This window comes from Loxodonta africana, chromosome 17 (genome assembly GCF_030014295.1).
Source record: "Loxodonta africana isolate mLoxAfr1 chromosome 17, mLoxAfr1.hap2, whole genome shotgun sequence".
NCBI classification, from domain to species: Eukaryota; Metazoa; Chordata; class Mammalia; order Proboscidea; family Elephantidae; genus Loxodonta; species Loxodonta africana.
Window position 1 is genome coordinate 1192751 of NC_087358.1, and position 17009 is coordinate 1209759.

General features: G+C 41.5%; 1 protein-coding gene across 5 annotated transcripts in view; it reads left to right on the forward strand.

The window, feature by feature from the left end:
* DCLK1 (doublecortin like kinase 1) overlaps nucleotides 1-17009 on the forward strand; it is a 406473-nt gene that overhangs the window by 302573 nt on the left and 86891 nt on the right. The window contains exon 7 of one of the 5 annotated variants that reach the window (XM_010589359.3): nucleotides 1603-6155. The exons of the other annotated variants lie outside the window; for them this stretch is intronic. Coding sequence (XP_010587661.1) covers nucleotides 1603-1659 — 57 coding nt within the window. The 3' untranslated portion in view covers nucleotides 1660-6155. Of the gene's footprint in view, nucleotides 1-1602; nucleotides 6156-17009 lie in introns of those variants that run through there. 5 annotated transcript variants of the gene reach the window in all.

Sequence of the window (17009 nt, forward strand, 5' to 3'; positions counted from 1 at the left end):
CGAGCAGGACACTAGATGTATCCAAAGGTTGTTGGGTTCCCAGGTGTTTGGATTTGGGCTGTAAAGGAATGTTCTCTGTGCATGTACCGTGCCCGTGCATGGAGACACTCACAATTGTTTCAGTTTTGGGTGCTACTTCTGGTCCCGAGAGAGTAGCCTTCATCGTGGTGTGTAGGCAGCTGTACCAAATAACCCTGCCCAGGAAACTGGGCCTGAATATCCCTGAAAACAGATTCTTTTCAGATGTGGCCCACGTTCCCCACTGGCAGGCCGTCTTCCTGATAGGTAAAAAAATAGGTAGCATGTGCTAAAAGAAGACATGTCCAAGAATTAACTTTTTTTTTTTTTTTTTGTTACCGCAAATTGGAAAACAGTAGCTACTTCTATTTCTTCCCCTGTGTTGCTTAGCAACGTGGCCAGGGGAAAATGAGTTGGCTGCCCCCCCATACCTCCTAAAAAAAAAAACACAGGAGCATCCGCTGTTTTTAAAGGATGTTGAGACTTTTGCTGCATTTCTTTGCAAATAAGAAAATGTATATTTGGTCTCATGCGTTAAAAAAAAAAAAAAAAAAAACTAGTACATTCTTCCAAAATACTGCTATTAAAATTGCCGGCTAGACCACTTGGCTGGTAGACACAGTGGATCTTGGAGGCTTTTTTTTCCATCCCTGTGCTTTTCTGGGTCCCACTCGTTAGTGCGTCAGGGAAGATGTGTTGCGTCGTGTAGGTTGAATGAAGTTAACGTTCCTCCCACACCCTGACTTTGGTAGATTATCTGATCAGTTAGATGAGGGGAAGAGTGGGTGGCTCCAGACCCTCTTGAAGATTTGAACTGGTTGCCTGGCTACCAGCAGAGAGCTAGCAACACAGGAGGTGGAGGGAAGGAGAGGGGAGGTGGTGGGCGAATGGCTGGGGAGAAGGGGAAGAGCAGTGGGAAGAGACAGGGTTGTACGTCTTACGTTCATTGTCTTCCACACGAAATTTTGAAGAGGCGATGTTTATTGGTTTGAGGCCATGTGCAAACGAAACGCTGAGTGGCTGCTGTGGGGCATTTGCCGTGAGCACCAGCGAGGGCTCCCGATAAGTTATGTTGTCACGTAAGCAGTTCCTCCACCCAGAATGGGAAGCAATGTCCAAGGAAGGCGCCTGGACTTGTCGCTGCAGACCTCGGGAAGAGCTCACGCGCAGTGGAGCAGCGTGCACTTGCCGACAGGCAAAATAAGGGCTGTTTTGGTGGTGCGGTGGTTAAGTGCTCAACCGCTAACTGAAAGGTCGGCAGTTTGAGCCCACCAGCCGCTCCTCAGGAGAAAGACCTGGCAGTCTGCTCCCATAAAGATGACAGCCTAGGAAACTGTACGGGGCTGCTCTGCGCTGTGCTGTGCGGTCGCTAGGAGTTGGAATCGACTCAATGGCAATGGGTTTGGTTTTGTTCTCTGGTTTTTCAGATGGTTTCTCAGTGATTATCTTTCCCTTTGTCTGCTCTTGTGACTCTGAAAGGTCTGAGGGTGTTAGAAGCCAAGGGTGCTTTCCAGGGCTCTCTTAGGAGCGACAGGCCACCCACAAATCCAAGTAAACAAATGTATACTGCCCTTCGTCTTACAGGACCTGTATCGTCCCCTGTCTTCGGATGATTTGGATTCAGTAGGAGACTCAGTGTAAAAGAATCAATGGAGCAATGTATATGGTTTGTGACTGGGTGAAGGTTTCCCTTGTCCTAAGCAAGAGTCTAACAGCAAAATACACAAAAGAGTTTTGTATGCCTTGAAATGATAAAGCCCAAATCATACACACACATAGGTGTACAGGCATTTTATTCTCACGGCATTTGCCCTGAAAGGAGAGATTTTTCTAGTATCTCTTATATTGATTTGATTGGGGGAGTTTGAACACAGACTCACTCATGAGCTGAGGTTTTGTGAGGCCTGGCTCCAGATGAATGTCATGTATGGACCCAATATTAACTACAAGAACACACTAGAGACTTACCAGTATAGAGTCATAATTTCTGTAGACAAGTTTTTCTTCCTACTTATCACTATACACCTAGATACAATCTTTCTATACTGTCTATGAAGCAGATTAAAATGACACTAGCAGACATATTAAGGAGCCAATGGCATAATGGTTAAATGCTCGCCTGCTAACCTAAAGGTTGGTGGTTCAAACCCACCCAGCAGCTCTTCGGGAGAAAGGCCTGGCAATCTGCTCCCGTAAAGATGATAGCCTAGAAAGCCCTATGGGGCAGTTCCACCCTGTCACGTGGGGTCGCTAGGAGTCGGAATCGACCCAATGGCGCACAGCAACTACAGCGGACATATTTTTTAAAGCTGTATTCTTTTTAAAAATTTAGATTGCTAATTTTCTAAAGGTGTTTGTAATTGCAAAATAATAAAAACTCTTCAAGTAGACTTTTTTCTCCTTGGAATGATAGATGAAGCTGCCGGTCAGTCTATGGCCTGATAGATCTGAGGGGAAAAAATCGGGTCAAAGATACAGCTCTTGAAGACCCTAACATTAGGCACTGGGGGTCCTTCTTGTTCTTGTTGACAAGTATATTTTACTTTTTTAAATTATATTTTGTTGGAAACAACATGAAGATAAGCAGCTCTATGCCCACATGAAGAACTTGTTCAATGGCATCGCTGTGAAGTGTATGATTCTTCCCTATGACCATTATGTAACTTTTCAAACCTGTAAAACTGAAGCTAGGAAAATTTTCACATTTTTTTAATATACTCAGACCTAAAAAAAAATAAGCCTGTGCTTCTTTTTTTTTTTTCTTCCAGAAAGCCATTTTGAAAAGCAAAATTCTCTTAAATACTGCTTTGTAAATCGGGCCCCAAATACCCAAATGGAGATTTCTCCATTCTGATAAATCCCATTCGCTGGTGTGTTGGAAATATTCATATGCAAAACTCCTTTTGTGTTAAGCTAAGTAACTCATTGTTAAACATTAACCTACTAACTCTGCTCTTCGAGTGCTCTGTTTAAGATATTGCGGTCAACGTTGCTTGAATATAATCATTTTAAAATTTGAATGCTAAATTTTAATGTAACGTGTATGGTCCTAGTGATCACGTAGTTTTACTAGTTCAACACTAACAATTTAAGACTTGTGAAGCGTGGTTTTGATATTCTGCGGGCTTGACATGTCTCAGTACGTCATAAATTCAAGAATGTATGATGCCATTTGTAGGCTTTTATGAATTTTACTTGAATTTTTTTTCCAAATTTTCCTTGAAAATTGAACGTAAAGAACAAAATATTTGCTTCAAGATGGAAGGAAATTCAGTTGTCATAGACTGTTCTGTTATCGCTTCATCTCCTTGATAAACCGTCCCACTGGCAAATTGTACCATCTGGTTTGTACTTACGTGTGTTATCACTGTGCTTTCCAAGTGAATAAAATATTCCAACCAAAAGGGGAAAAAATCCAGTCTATCTGACAGCATTTGAAAGCTTAGCCTCGTAATAATTAGCTTCTCATTATCCAGTCGATTGGAGAGAAAGACGCTTCTCTGGCAGGTTATTTGAGAAGCACAAATGGAGCCATTCCATCTTGAAAGAACAGTTCATAGTAATACCTGCTCCAGACTTCAAGTTTTAAACTGTTTGCAATAGAAGTGACAGAGACTCCTGCTGAGATCAAAGTCTGCTTTGTTTGAGCTGAAACCATAAACATCTGTGAAGTTGCCTCTCCTGGTGTCTGCCCTAGCTTTGTCTTTGTAAAACGCATTACTTAATACAGTTGAGCCCGTAAAAGATCAGTATGTATTTGACTAAACTGTCAGAAAGAAAGCAGCAGTTAACTGAAATCTGGTGGGGTTAGATGGGCCAGAACAAAAATAAATTACAAAAATTTTAACTTCCCGGCCCTGTCAATCTTACGGATGACTACAGCCTAGAAAGGTCCGAAAACACCATTTGTTCTGGATAAACAGCAGATATTGCCAGTTGCTATGAAGCCCGTGGCTTTGTTTAGACACGGCGAAAAGGAACTGAACTTGTACTAATTGCCGATAGATATCATGGCCAGCTTTCCACTTAGGCAGTTCTAAGGGGACTGCTCGCCCATAGCAGTTAATCTTTTGGACATATGACTTTTATTAAAGGGCTGTTCAGGGCAGTAGATATCACTTACTTTATGAAAGTCAAGTCCCTCTGAGATGGAAACAGCGCTTTGAGCCCCATCCTCTATGGAGCATAATTCCATTATACTAAAGCAGGAAATACAAAAATTAAAAAAAAAAAAAATCCTTCACAGCACACCAGCAGGTTTCTGTTCATTGGTGGAACAAAGCTGGTGATTTATAAGCACTTAAGATTTACTTACTTAAGACTCATTTTAAAAATCAGGCCCTGAACGTTTAAATTGTTCTACGGAACAGGACGGCATTCCGGCAAAGCCAGGCATTTTTATGCTCCTGGTAGACCTGAGCTGTGTCATGAAGACATCCTGCTGGAAGTGGAAGTTTGAGACTTTTTATTTGCCCTCGCCTTTTTTTTTTTTTTTCTCTTAAACATTGTAGGAAAAGATTCTATAAATATTCCCCTGCTTTCAGCATTTTAGAAGTGCAAAACCTAATCGTGTATCCAGTGTGAAGTTAGGTGTGGACTCAGGAGACCGTGGCTGTGAAGGCGGTGAGGCGTGTTTCTTCTTTGTCCTGCTTAATCAATTCAGTGGAAAAAAAACATACGGCGCTTCCATCCCACCATCGCCTGGAAGAAGCACCAGGTCCACCCGTCTGTGAAAAAACCAAATTACATTTAAAAAAAAAAATTTGGAACCAACATTTTGGCTAATACGTGTGCTCCCTATATTAACAAGCAGGGAAATTTTTGGTTGTGTCCACTGCAAATACATGATCCAGCTTTTTATTTTTTTTGTCATTTAAAAACAACTGCATCTAAAAGCTGCATTCCTTAGCAAAAGTGAATGAGGATATAGACTCCTATTCCTGAAAAATAATTCCATCTGTTCCTACTGTTGGACTCCCAGATTACACGTGGCCATATATCTATACAGGCGTGTGGGTGTTTGTGGAAATATGCAGGGCTCAGCGTGTATGTGGGTGTGCTTATGTAAGTATTTGTATATGTGTGTAGTCCTTAAATAGAAAAGTGTGGTCTTTGTGACAGCCTTATAAGTTACTGGCTCTGGTGGACTTGTATGTAAAGCCTTCACGTCATAAATTGTCATAATGTGGCCTATCTTGGGGGGCATACTTAAGCTCAAAAGTAAACTGCAAAACCAGTGTGACAAAATGGCCCCAGATATTCAGACTACTGATTTATCAAAAAAAATTGAAATCCAAATAAACTGAAGAACAAATATTGTGTTAAATTTTAGATATAAGTGCACATGTAATGCTTGTATTGCCATGTGCTGGTGTTAAGTGATTGAAACGATTAAATACTATTGTGTGTATTGGTGACGTGGAGAGGCTGTCAGTCAATGTTCACTAGCAATGCAATACTGACTGATAGAGTTGGGCGTAGTCGAGCACTACGTTGAATGATAAACAGACGAGATCATCCAAAGGCCGTCTGATGTGAAGAAAGTTTGGTAGCAAAGCCAGGTAACTTACAAGGCAATTCTGTGTTTTCTTCCAAAACGCTGTTCTTAACTGTTGACGTATTTTGAGTAGTATCTTACTGTATTTGCTTTTTCTATGTATATACCTCTGCATAAGTATATACACACTTGAAAGTGTTAATTGGGTGGAGTTACTCTGACTGCCCACTTATGCATATTTTTGGGAGTCTCGCCACCATCTCTAGCTGTGCATGTTAGTGACAACTGTATTTGCCTGAGCGTGAACGTTAGAGATAGACTGAAGTCAACATGCCAGTTGCCTGATGCAGCGTGTTATCCTGTCAGCTGAAGATATTTGTAACCCTGTGCCTGTAATGCATGTGGCAAGGATAAGAAACCTGAGGCCCGGGCTGTAATTTGTAAGGGCGCATGATATATGGTGTCTTTAAAATGTAGTTCATTTTAGTAATGATGACAGATAAATTCCAAAATCACGTAAATGATGTGTGTAACACATGGGCCTTTGTATTATATATGGCCACAAAATGTTTTTGAAGCTAGGATGGTGGGTGGCTAACAGGTTAGAGTCAAAGAATTATTAAAGTTAATTTTCTTGCAATGTGTGTGCTGAGTTTATGCTCATTAGCAAACAAGGGATTGAGTTCGTCTGTTTTAAGGACTCTTTGCCTTGAAATGCCCTACGAATGTTGTAAATCGGGATAAAATTTTTACAAAGAGGCTGACATAACTTACTGCTTACAGTTTGAGTTGCTTGGGTGCGTGCTTTTAAAAAAATGGAATTTAGTGTTAAAATGTGTTAAACAGCAATACGTTCTGAAATTCACAACCTGAGCCATCAGCAGAGCTTTGGAGCTAAGTTAAGGGCTGGTGAAATGTTTCATTGAACTACCCAGTTTTAAAAGTTCCACTGCTTTGTGCTGCGGTTCCACTGTAAAACGCCGTACCTTGTGTTTCAGGCAGAACCATGCTATGCCTCCTGAAGATAACTTTGTGATACCACCTTAGAGTAACTGTATAATAAACAGGAAAAACCGCCTTGTTGTTCAGTGAGTTTCTTTCAGAAAATGACAAGCAGAGGTTGAAAGTGAGATGACTGGGCGTGGTGTGAGGGTAGCTTCATAACTGCGTTTCTGTCGTGATAATCTTGTGATTTAATTTTATCAGCTGAGACCTGAGATACTGCCAGGTGGCACCACGTGACACCTAAACAGAAAATACCGGCAGTAACAACAAAATAAGATTATCCGATGAAGAATCTGGCTATAGTTAATTACTTTAAAATCATGAATACACCTTTCTCCAAGAGGTGCCTGAAGAGCAAATTAGACAAACTGATAACTGGTTGGAAAATAAATTACCTTGCCTTTTTAAAAAAACACACTAGTGGTCCCCCGGGCTTGAAGACGTTCTTTTTGAGGTCACTTAATTTACAGGGAAAAAATATGATGTGCACGTGTGTGTACAAGTGGGTGTGTGTACAAATGCGTGTCTGCTTGCGTGTATGTGTGCAACTGTGGGTGTATGCATATATGTGTGTGCATGTGTGTGCAAATAATTTCTAAAGCACTGAATAAGTAAATATAGAAGATAAATCAATATATCGTAAAGTAATTTAAATAATAAAATTAATAAATAGTGAAGAGAAAATAAATAATAAAAAACACTTGGTTCTCCAACTTCAGTTTAGAACAATCTCCATAATATGTTTTATGTATTCGTTACATGATATGAGGAAGAACAGAAAATTCTGCTGGCCTAGTTTGAAACGTATTTTACATTAAAATTATTACAGATGTTCAAAATTCTGGGTTTAGATGTGTTGTGTTTGCTAAATTTCTTTTAATCTTAAAAATTGAAGTGTGTTTTAATAGGTTCTTTTTATTATTTCCATGATAACCTAAATGTAATCAATGTTCAGAACAAACTAGAGGGATTGGGAAGAGATGTTTTAAAATCTATGAAATTCCAAATTGTATTTGTACTGTCTTAATATAACTAGGAAGGAGTCCTGGTGGCACAGTGGTTAGGCGCTTGAAGAGTTAATTAAGAGTTTGGTGGTTTGAACCCACCCAGCAGCTCCACAGGAAAAAGACCTGACGATCTGTTCCCATAAAGATTACAGCCTAGAAAACCCTGTGATGTGGTTCTGTGTCACATAGGGTCGCTGTGAGTCTGAACTGACGGGATGGCACCAACAGAGTCTGAGTGGAGTGTAAAACAAACACAGTGTGGCAGGTGCCTGGAAGAGCAGTGAGCTTCCTCGTCACAGGCCGGATTTCCATTTGAAGAAGACATGGCGGGAGGATTTTATTTTATTGAGAGGAGGGTGGACTACAAAATGTCTTGGTTCCTTTCCAGACTCTGATTTTCTGATGAGTAACTCATAAGGCCCTATGTCTGCCTCATAGTCACAGCTGTGGTCCCGACGGTGAATTCGTCGATCTTGGCCTCAGTAAGTGACTTAATGACTGGGCCATAAAGGCTTGATGTTAGATCTAGATGTAACTACTTTCATTAGCTTTTGAAATCTTGGCTTCAGCAGGATACGCTTAATGCCAATATTCCCATATTCATTTTTTCTGTTTTCTAAGTAAACTGATCTCAGTAATAACAACTCTCCCAAAAAGACCAAACCCATTGCCTTCGAGTCGATTCCAACTCAGAGTGGACTCTGTAGGACAGAGTAGAACTGCCCCATAGAGTTTCCAAGGGGCACCTGCTGGATTTGAACTGCTGACCTTTTGGTTAGCAGCCTTAGCCCTTAACCACTGTGCCACCAGGGTTTCCAGCAGGTCTCCAGGCTTTTATAAACTTTGACCAAGTCTTTACAATAACATTTTGTGTTTTTCCAGTATTCATTTTTAGCTCTAATTGATTGCCTATCCCATATGGTTTATTTCAGTGGAGCAAACTAAAGAATGCAAAGGAATTTGAGAAAAAGAGTTTCCATATGCCTTCTTTTGAATAATAGAATCTTATTAGTAATTTAAGGAGTTCTGGTGGCACAGTGGTTAAGTGCTCACCTGCTAAGTAAAAGGTTGGTGTTTGAAACCCATCCAGTGGCTCTGCAGGAGAAAAGACCAGGCAGTCTGCTTCCATAAAGATCCCAGCCTAGAAAACCTGTTGGGGCAGTTCTGCTCTGCCACGTAGGGTCTGTGAGTCGGGATCGACTCGACGGCATTCAGCAACAACAACGTTAGTTATTTCAGATCTGTGCCGTCAACTTACTGTTCTGTGCCCACTTGGACAGTAAACAAATGCATGGGTTTTCTATATACACATGGGTTTCAAGTTCTCTACGCCAAGGTTATGATTTCATTTTTGCCATATGAGACCATTTTTGCAGATTGTGTAGACCTCAAGTCATGATCACCAAGACAACTCTTTGAGCTTGTTAATTATTTACTGGTTGTCTTTTCTTTAAGGAGCCCTGGTGGCTCAATGGTTAAGTACTCGGCTGCTAACTGAAAGGTTGGTGGTTTGAACCCACCAGCCACTCCACGGGAGAAAGATATGGCAGTTAGCTTCTGCAAAGATCACAGCCTAGAAAACCCTATGGGGCAGTCCTACTTTATCTGAGTTGCTATGAGTCAGAATCAACGCGATGGCAGTGGATATTTTTGTTGTTGTTTGTTTGGTCTTTTCTTTATGTAGTTGATCCAGAAATCATATGAGAATGACTACTTGGTTTCTCACTTTTTACAGTTTTCCAAACTGGTAGTCATTTAACAAGTTAATAACTATGCCAAGACAAAATGTGCATCGGTGTTGATACAGTTATCCAGCCCAAGCCAGGATTATCTTGTGAGATTTTTTTACCTTGACGAAATCAATTGGATCAATGGAACATTTTCAGAGTCTTAATGGGTATGGACCCCAGCTAAATGACTCCATTAATACAAATGGCAGGAGTAACTCAGACAGTTTATATTTAAAATGAACTGCCTTTTACTACGTGGCCACCAGATACATCTTGGTAAAATGTGGATAGAGCTGTTATGTCAGCTTTCTCACTTACTTCAAAGAGTGGGACATGTTCTCCACCTGAAACCTGATCCCAGAGCTAAACAGCTCCGCGTGGGAAGTGTTCTTACTTAGACAGCACTTTTACGAAGGTGTCCAGTACAAACATCCAGGTGCCAGCAACCTGCCCCAGTGGGTCTCCTTAAATCTGCCTGAAGGTGGTGACATTTCAAGTACCACACATCTCCAGCTGCACCACATCGCGTTAGATTCTGTAGATTGAAAATACCTTGATGTTAGTAAAAAAAAGAAAAAAAAAACTTATAAAATAACTTACATTTTGTACTATCTATAAGGATGCCTCAGAATTAGCAAATTGGGTGAAGCAAACACAATATCTTATTAACATGTAGACCATAAAGCGGTTTAACTGCTCAGAAAAACCAGCTAGGTCAGTTAATTTAATTTATACCCAGGCAAAAATAGACGTGGTAGTTTTTCAGCTCTGTTGGCCGTAGAAATAAAGTTTAGTCTCATCATGTTTATTCTAAAGAACAATAGTGTCCATGTTTTCATTTTACTCTTTTCACAACCATTAAGTTGGATAATAATCAAAATCTAACCCAAAACTAAATCCATTGCAGCCAATTCTGACTCATAGCAACCCTATAAAACAGAGTAGAACTGCTTATTAGGGTTTCCAGGGCTACAATATCTATGGAAGCAGACTGCTACATCTTTCTCCTGTGGAGCAGCTGGTGGGTTCGAACTGGCAACCTTTCAGTTAGCAGCTGAGCACTTGACCACTGTGCCACAGGCCTCCTTGTTCTACCACTGTTTGTATATGTTTAGGTGGGTTAGTAAAAACAGTATTCAAAGAACCATGCTGATCGCTAAAATGACTTTCGTTGTTATTGTTAGGTGCCGTCAAGTCTATTCTGACACACAGCAACCCTTTTGTACAACAGATCCGAACACTGCCTGGTCCTGCGCCGTCCTCAGAATACTTGCTATATTGCAGCCCATTGTTGCAGCCACAGTGTCAGTCCATCTCATTGAGGGTCTTCCTCTTTTTCGCTGACCATCCACTTCATCAAGCATGATGTCCTTCTCCAGGGACTGGTCCCTCTTGATAACATGTCCAAAGTACATGAGACAAAGTCTCACCATCCTTGCTTCTAGGCATTCTGGCTCTACTTCTTCCAAAACAGACATGTTCATTCTTCTGGTGGTCCATAGGAAAGTATTCTTTGCCAACACTTAATTCAAAGGCATCGGTTCTTCTTTATGGGCTCAAACATCGCAACGATTGTGAGAATGGCTCAGGACTGGGCAGTGTTGTACCTACAGTCACTGTGAGTCAAAACCAACGCTTCAGCACCTAACAACAGTTCTTCTTCCCTCTTCCTTATTCATTGACAGCTCTCACATGCATATGAGGCAGTTGAAAACACCATGACTTGGGTCAGGCCACCTTAGTCCTGAAATTGACATCTTTGCTTTTTAACACTTGAAAGAGGTCTTTTGTAGTAGATTTGACCAACACAATGAGTCTTTTGATTTCTTGACTGTTTGTTCCATGGGCATTGATTGCGGATCCAAGTAAAATGAAATCCTTGACAACTTCAGTACTTTCTCCATTTGTCATAATGTTGCTCTTTGGTCCAGGATTTTTGTTTTCTTTACGTTGAGGTGTAATCCATACTGAAGACTGTAGTCTTTGATCTTCATCAATAAGTGCTTCAAGTCCTCTTCGCTTTCAGCAAGCAAGGTTGTGTCACCTGCATAACGCACGTTGTTCATGAGTCTTCCTCCAATCCTGATGCCCTGTTCTTCTTCCTAGAGTCCAGCTTCTCAGATCATTTGCTCAGCATACAGATTGAATAAGGATGGTGAAAGAATACAACCCTGATGCACACCTTTACCTCATTTTAAACCACACACCCTTGTTTTGTTAGAATGACTGCCTCTTGATCTATGTACAGGTTCCGCATGAGCACAATTAAGTGTTCTGGAATTCCCATTCTTCAAAATGTTTTCCATAATTTGTTATGATCCACACAGTCGAATGCCTTTGCATAGTCAATAAAACACAGGTAAACATCTTTCTGGTATTCTCTGCTTTCAGCCAAGATCCCCTTGACATCAGCAGTGATATCCCTTGTTCCACGCCCTCTTCTGAATCCGGCTTGAATTTCTTGCAGTTCCCTATCGATTTACTGCTGCAACTATTTTTGAATTATCTTCAGCAAAATTTTATTTCCATGTGTATTAATGATATTGACCAATAATTTCTGAGTTCTGTTGGGTCGCCTTTCTTTGGAATGGGCACAAATATGGATATCTTCCAGTTGGTTGGCCAGGTAGTTTACTTCCAAATTTCATGACATAGAGAAGTGAGCACTTCCAGCACTGCATTCGTTCACTGAAACATCTCAATTGGTATTCCTTCAATTCCTGGGGCCTTGTTTTTTGTCAATGCCTTCAGAGCAGCTTGGACTTCTTCCTTCAGTACCATCAGTTCCTGATGGTATGCTACTTCCTGAAATGGTTGAACATCGACCAATTCTTTTTGGTATAATGACTCTGTGTATTCATTCCATCTCCTTTTGATACTGCCTGCGTCATTTAGTAATTTCGCTATAGAATCCTTCAGGATTGAAACTCAAGGCTTGAATTTTTTTCTTCAGCTCTTTCAGCTTGAAAAATGCTGAGCCTGTTCTTCCCTTTTGGTTTTCCAACTCCAGGTCTTTGCACATGTCATTATAGCACTTTGCGTTGTCTTCTTGAGGCACACTTTGAAATCTGTTCAGCCCTTTACTTCATCATTTCTTCCGTTCACTTTAGCTACTTTATGTTCAAGAGCAAGTTTCAGAGTCTTTTCTGACATCTGTTTTGTTCTTTTCTTTCTTTCTTGTCTTTTTAATGACCTTTCTTCATGCATGATGTCCTTGATGTCATTCCACGGCTCATCTGGTCTTCCGTCATTAGTGTTCAGTGCATCAAATCTGTTCTTGAAATGGTCTCTAAATTCAGGTGGGATATGCTCAAGGTCATACTTTGGCTCTCGTGGACTTGTTTCAATTTTCTTTAGCTTCAACTTGAATTTCCATATGAGCAGTTGATGGCCTGTTCCACAGTCAGCCCCTGGCCTCGTTCTGACTGATGATATTGAGCTTCTCTATCATCTCTTTCCACAGATGTAGTCAGTTTGATTCCTGTGTATTTCATCTGACGAGGTCCTCTCGTATGTATAGTCACCATTTATGTTGTTGAAAAAAGGTGTTTGCAGTGAATATGTTGTTGGTCTTGCAAAATTCTATCATTTGTTCTCCAGCGTTATTTCTACTACCAAGGCCATGTTTCCCAACTACAGATCCTTCTTCTTTGTTTCCAGCTTTCACGTCCCAATCACCAGTAATTATCTATGCATCTTGATTGCATGTTTGATCAATTTCAGACTGCAGAAGTTGGTAAAAATTTTCAATTTCTTCATCTTTGGCAATTTAAAATAATACTTGTATTAACAAGTCTTTCTTGTAGGCGTATGTATGGATATTATCCTATAACTGACAGCATTGTACTTCCGGATAGATCTCTAAATGTTCTTTTTAATAATGAATTCAACACCATTCCTCTTTGATATGTCATTTCTGGTATAGTAGACCATATGATTTCCAATTCAAAATGGCCAAAACCAGTCCATTTCAGCTCACTAAGGCCTAGGGATATCTATCTTCAATTTTCCTGGATTCATACTTCATACATTCTACGTTCCTATTTCTAATGGATGTTTGTCTCTGTGTCTTCTCATTTTAAGTCATGCCACATCAGCAAATGGAGGTCCCAAAAGCTTGACTCCATCCACGTAATTAAGGTCGACTTGACTTGGAGGAAGCAAGTCGTTTTTTGAGTGCCTCCCAGCCTGAGGGGCTTATCTTCTGGCACTGTATCAGTGTTCCACTGCTATTCATAAGGTTTCCACTGGCCAGTTTTTTTAGAAGTAGATCACCTGGTCTTTCTTCCTAGTCTGTCTTAGTCAGGAAGCTCCACTGAAACCTGCCCGCCAAGGGTGACCCTGCTGGTGTTTGAAATACCGGTGGCAGAGCTTCCAGCGTCACAGCAACACAAGCCACCACGGTTCGACAGACTTTTACTGTGAGTAGCGTACTGTAGGGTCTGTCTTGTTCCACATTGTTATTGATTACATAGACAATGATAGGAACTGACATTTAAGTGATTGAAGCGAGAGAGAGAGGAATTTTAGGTGACAAAATCGGAATCCAAAACAAGTAACAGGCTAGAATGATGTAATAAAGATGACGTCTTACATGAATGAGCATGAAGTTTTAGACTGCTCCAAAACACCAATCTCCAGACTTCAGAACAGGGAGACATGGTGCAGCTGTGAGCATAAGTTTACAATCTTACAGAGCTATTGCTAAGCCAATGTGATCTTAAAGTGATTTAATACTCTATCCCCTGGTGAGAGTGCACCTAGAACGTCAGGCTCAGTTTTGAGCACCAGCATTCAGGATAAATACTGACATCTCCAGTGTGTTCACAGAAGGACGAAGGGCTCCTGGAGCCCTGTCTCCTAAAGATCAGCTGAGAAACTGAGAATATTCAAACCAAAAAAAGAGGAGCCAGGGAAGGGGCTCAGTAGCTATTTACCAACGCCTAAAATTTTTTAAAGCACAGCATGTGGAAAGTAGGTTAGACCTACCCTGGGTGACAGCTGAGACCAACGGGTGGACAACGCAGAGAGACCTAATTTCAATATAAGTTAGGGAGGAACTTCCTTGGCTAATATTAACAATGAAAGGGCTATCCCAGGAAGGAATGTCTTCAGTACTGGAGATATTTGCACTGCGGCCATCAGACCATCTAGCTGAGATACCTTAGGAGGGAATTTGGTCTCCGGATGGGAGAGGATGGAATAGGCAGTATTTAAGTCCATTCCAGTACCAGAAATTCTCTGAGTCCGTGATGATCTCGGAGCGCCTGGGTGGTGCCAATGGCTAATGTGCTCACCTAACCGAAAGGTGGGCAGTTCGCATCCACCCAGAGGCACCTTGGAGGAAAGACCTGGTGATGTACGTCCGAAAAGCCAGCCGTTGAAAACCCTGTAGAACACAGCTTTCCTCTGCCACCTGTTGGGTAGCTGCGAGTTGGGGTTGACTTTTCAGCAGCTGGTTTTTATGATGGTCAATACTGTGCCAACTGCTGTCTTCCTCCTCTGGGGAAAAGAAGAGATCATTCCTGTGGAGCTGTAATACACTTATTTTACTCCATTTAGCATAAGAAATAAAATGAGAACTTTCAGTTTTCAGAGTACCCTGTTTGTACTTGATTGCAGTTTTGTTTTGTTTTGTTCCCTTGAAACTGCCAGTCATCTGTTATCCTCAGCTGGGATGCGATTTGAAATGACTTTGGGGTATGTTTTCATAAACTTAAACCTAAAGTTGAAAATAAGCAATTTTAAAAGTAAGCAGACTTGTGTTAATCCTTTTTTTTTTTTTTTAAACCAGAGTGTGAAAACCTTAGGGGTTTTTGTTCATAAGGCAGAGAAAACACACCTGGCATTGTAGCAAGCGCTGAGAGTATCAGACATTTGGTGGCACTTTTGAAAATGCAATTCATTGGTTTATAAGGCAGTTTACTAAATAATATCCAGCAAGTTTATAAAACATTACAGTTTAAAGAGATGTTTTCGTATACTTGGGTCAGAGTTTTGTATTGAGTGTGTGATGTTCTTATTAAAAGAACAAGCTCTTGGAATTAAGCACATAAGCTGTGGGATTCTTTGCTGGGAAACACATTACCAGTCTATTAATCTGGGTGCTTGATGAAAGAATGTGTCTCTGTATTCTAAAATATAACTCACACATGGCGAGACAGCACCTGCTGCCCCAAACCACAACGCGTCCACGTTATTAAACACCATCTGCAATGCTGCAGGAAGAAATTCAAGGATCAGAAAACCCAGAAGACAAGGTCTGCATTCGAGACACTTGCTTAGTTCCTTTCCGCGTGGAACACCATTGTATCTACAGCGACAGCAGTGCCGTGGGGAATCAACCATGTCACTGTGCTGGAATACACACACCTCCACCCTAGTATGTGGTCACGCTAATGTTTATTTTTTCCAGACGTTGACGTAATAAACCTGCTTTGTCTCAGCCCTATATCCCAATATTACAAATCCAAGGTTTTCACAAACAGGCGTTGGTACAAGTCAGCAGAGATGACTTGGAAGCTCGTACGTTTACAGCGCCTACAGCGGGGTCCTTTGTGACTACCTAGTCAGCATCACACTAAGGCAGACTCTGCCTGAAAGTCAGCATCTCAGTCCCTCTTCCCAGCCTGACATGTTACAGATGTGTCCCACTGGTCACGAGGGTAAGAGAAGACGGAAGGTAGCTCAAGTCACCAGACTTATGGGTGGTATTTTGGGGCGGGGGAAGGGTATGGAAAATAATCAGCACGTCACACAAACTGTGGTATTCAGAGGTGCGCTAGTAACCGCTAGGCTCACCGCTGCTGTGGGTTCCAGCCTCCCCGAATCCTGCCTGCTGGCAGCTCTGGTGGACCAACCAGTGAATGTGCTCAGCTGCTCCAGGAACATCTCCTACGGCTGTTGATTCGAATGGCCCTGCGGTGACTTAGCTAGACTTTCCCCAGCTCTGTTAGTCTTTGAATGAAAGAGGAAATCTTTGAATTCCTTACACAGGATACTGCTGGGCGTCATGAAATGCTATAAAACCTCAGGGAAGGCTGGATGGAAAGGGAGGAGGTTGAAGGGAGACAGGTAAGCCAGGAGAAATGGGTCAACGTTGCTTCTCGCCACCTGTTCCTTACTAACTCCGCTGCAGCTGCTCTCTCCCTTGTCTCGCTCCACAGATGGCCCACCGTGAGCCAGTACTGCCCCTCACCGCCTCCTGCCCCCATCAGACCAACCAGGTGGAGACACCCGGGGAAAGAGAAGGAAGATCTTTTAGGACAAGCTGTGTTTACTGTTTAGAAACAGCACTCAAATGTGCAAATTGTTTCCTCAAGGAAATGATTCAGAGGTGGAAACTTCATTGTTACAGTCCTGCCTGTAGCTAATCATAATATTAAATTTTGGTATTGGCTCCTAGTCCAGGCTCTCAAATATAGTTGGCACCCTGTTGGCCCTCGTGAATCTTTGGTCAAAGTTCACCGAAATTAGAAGGAAATCAACAGGCCCAGGTTTATTTTGACTTTGCCTCAGCCTTATCATGTAACGTTTAGCACACTACTTTGACCTGTGTAGTGCTGCGTCTTTATCTCTTACAAATCCACCCTGTAACCTTACTTCTGAGGATATGGTAAGGCTGGACTTTATGTTTTAGGATACCCCATAGAAACAAACAGAAGAAACATTTTTTTTCTATTAAGGAATAGAAAAAAAAAATTGGTGGGTGAGAGAAGATGGGCGCCATACTTGAGGTCCACTGGCAGAGGG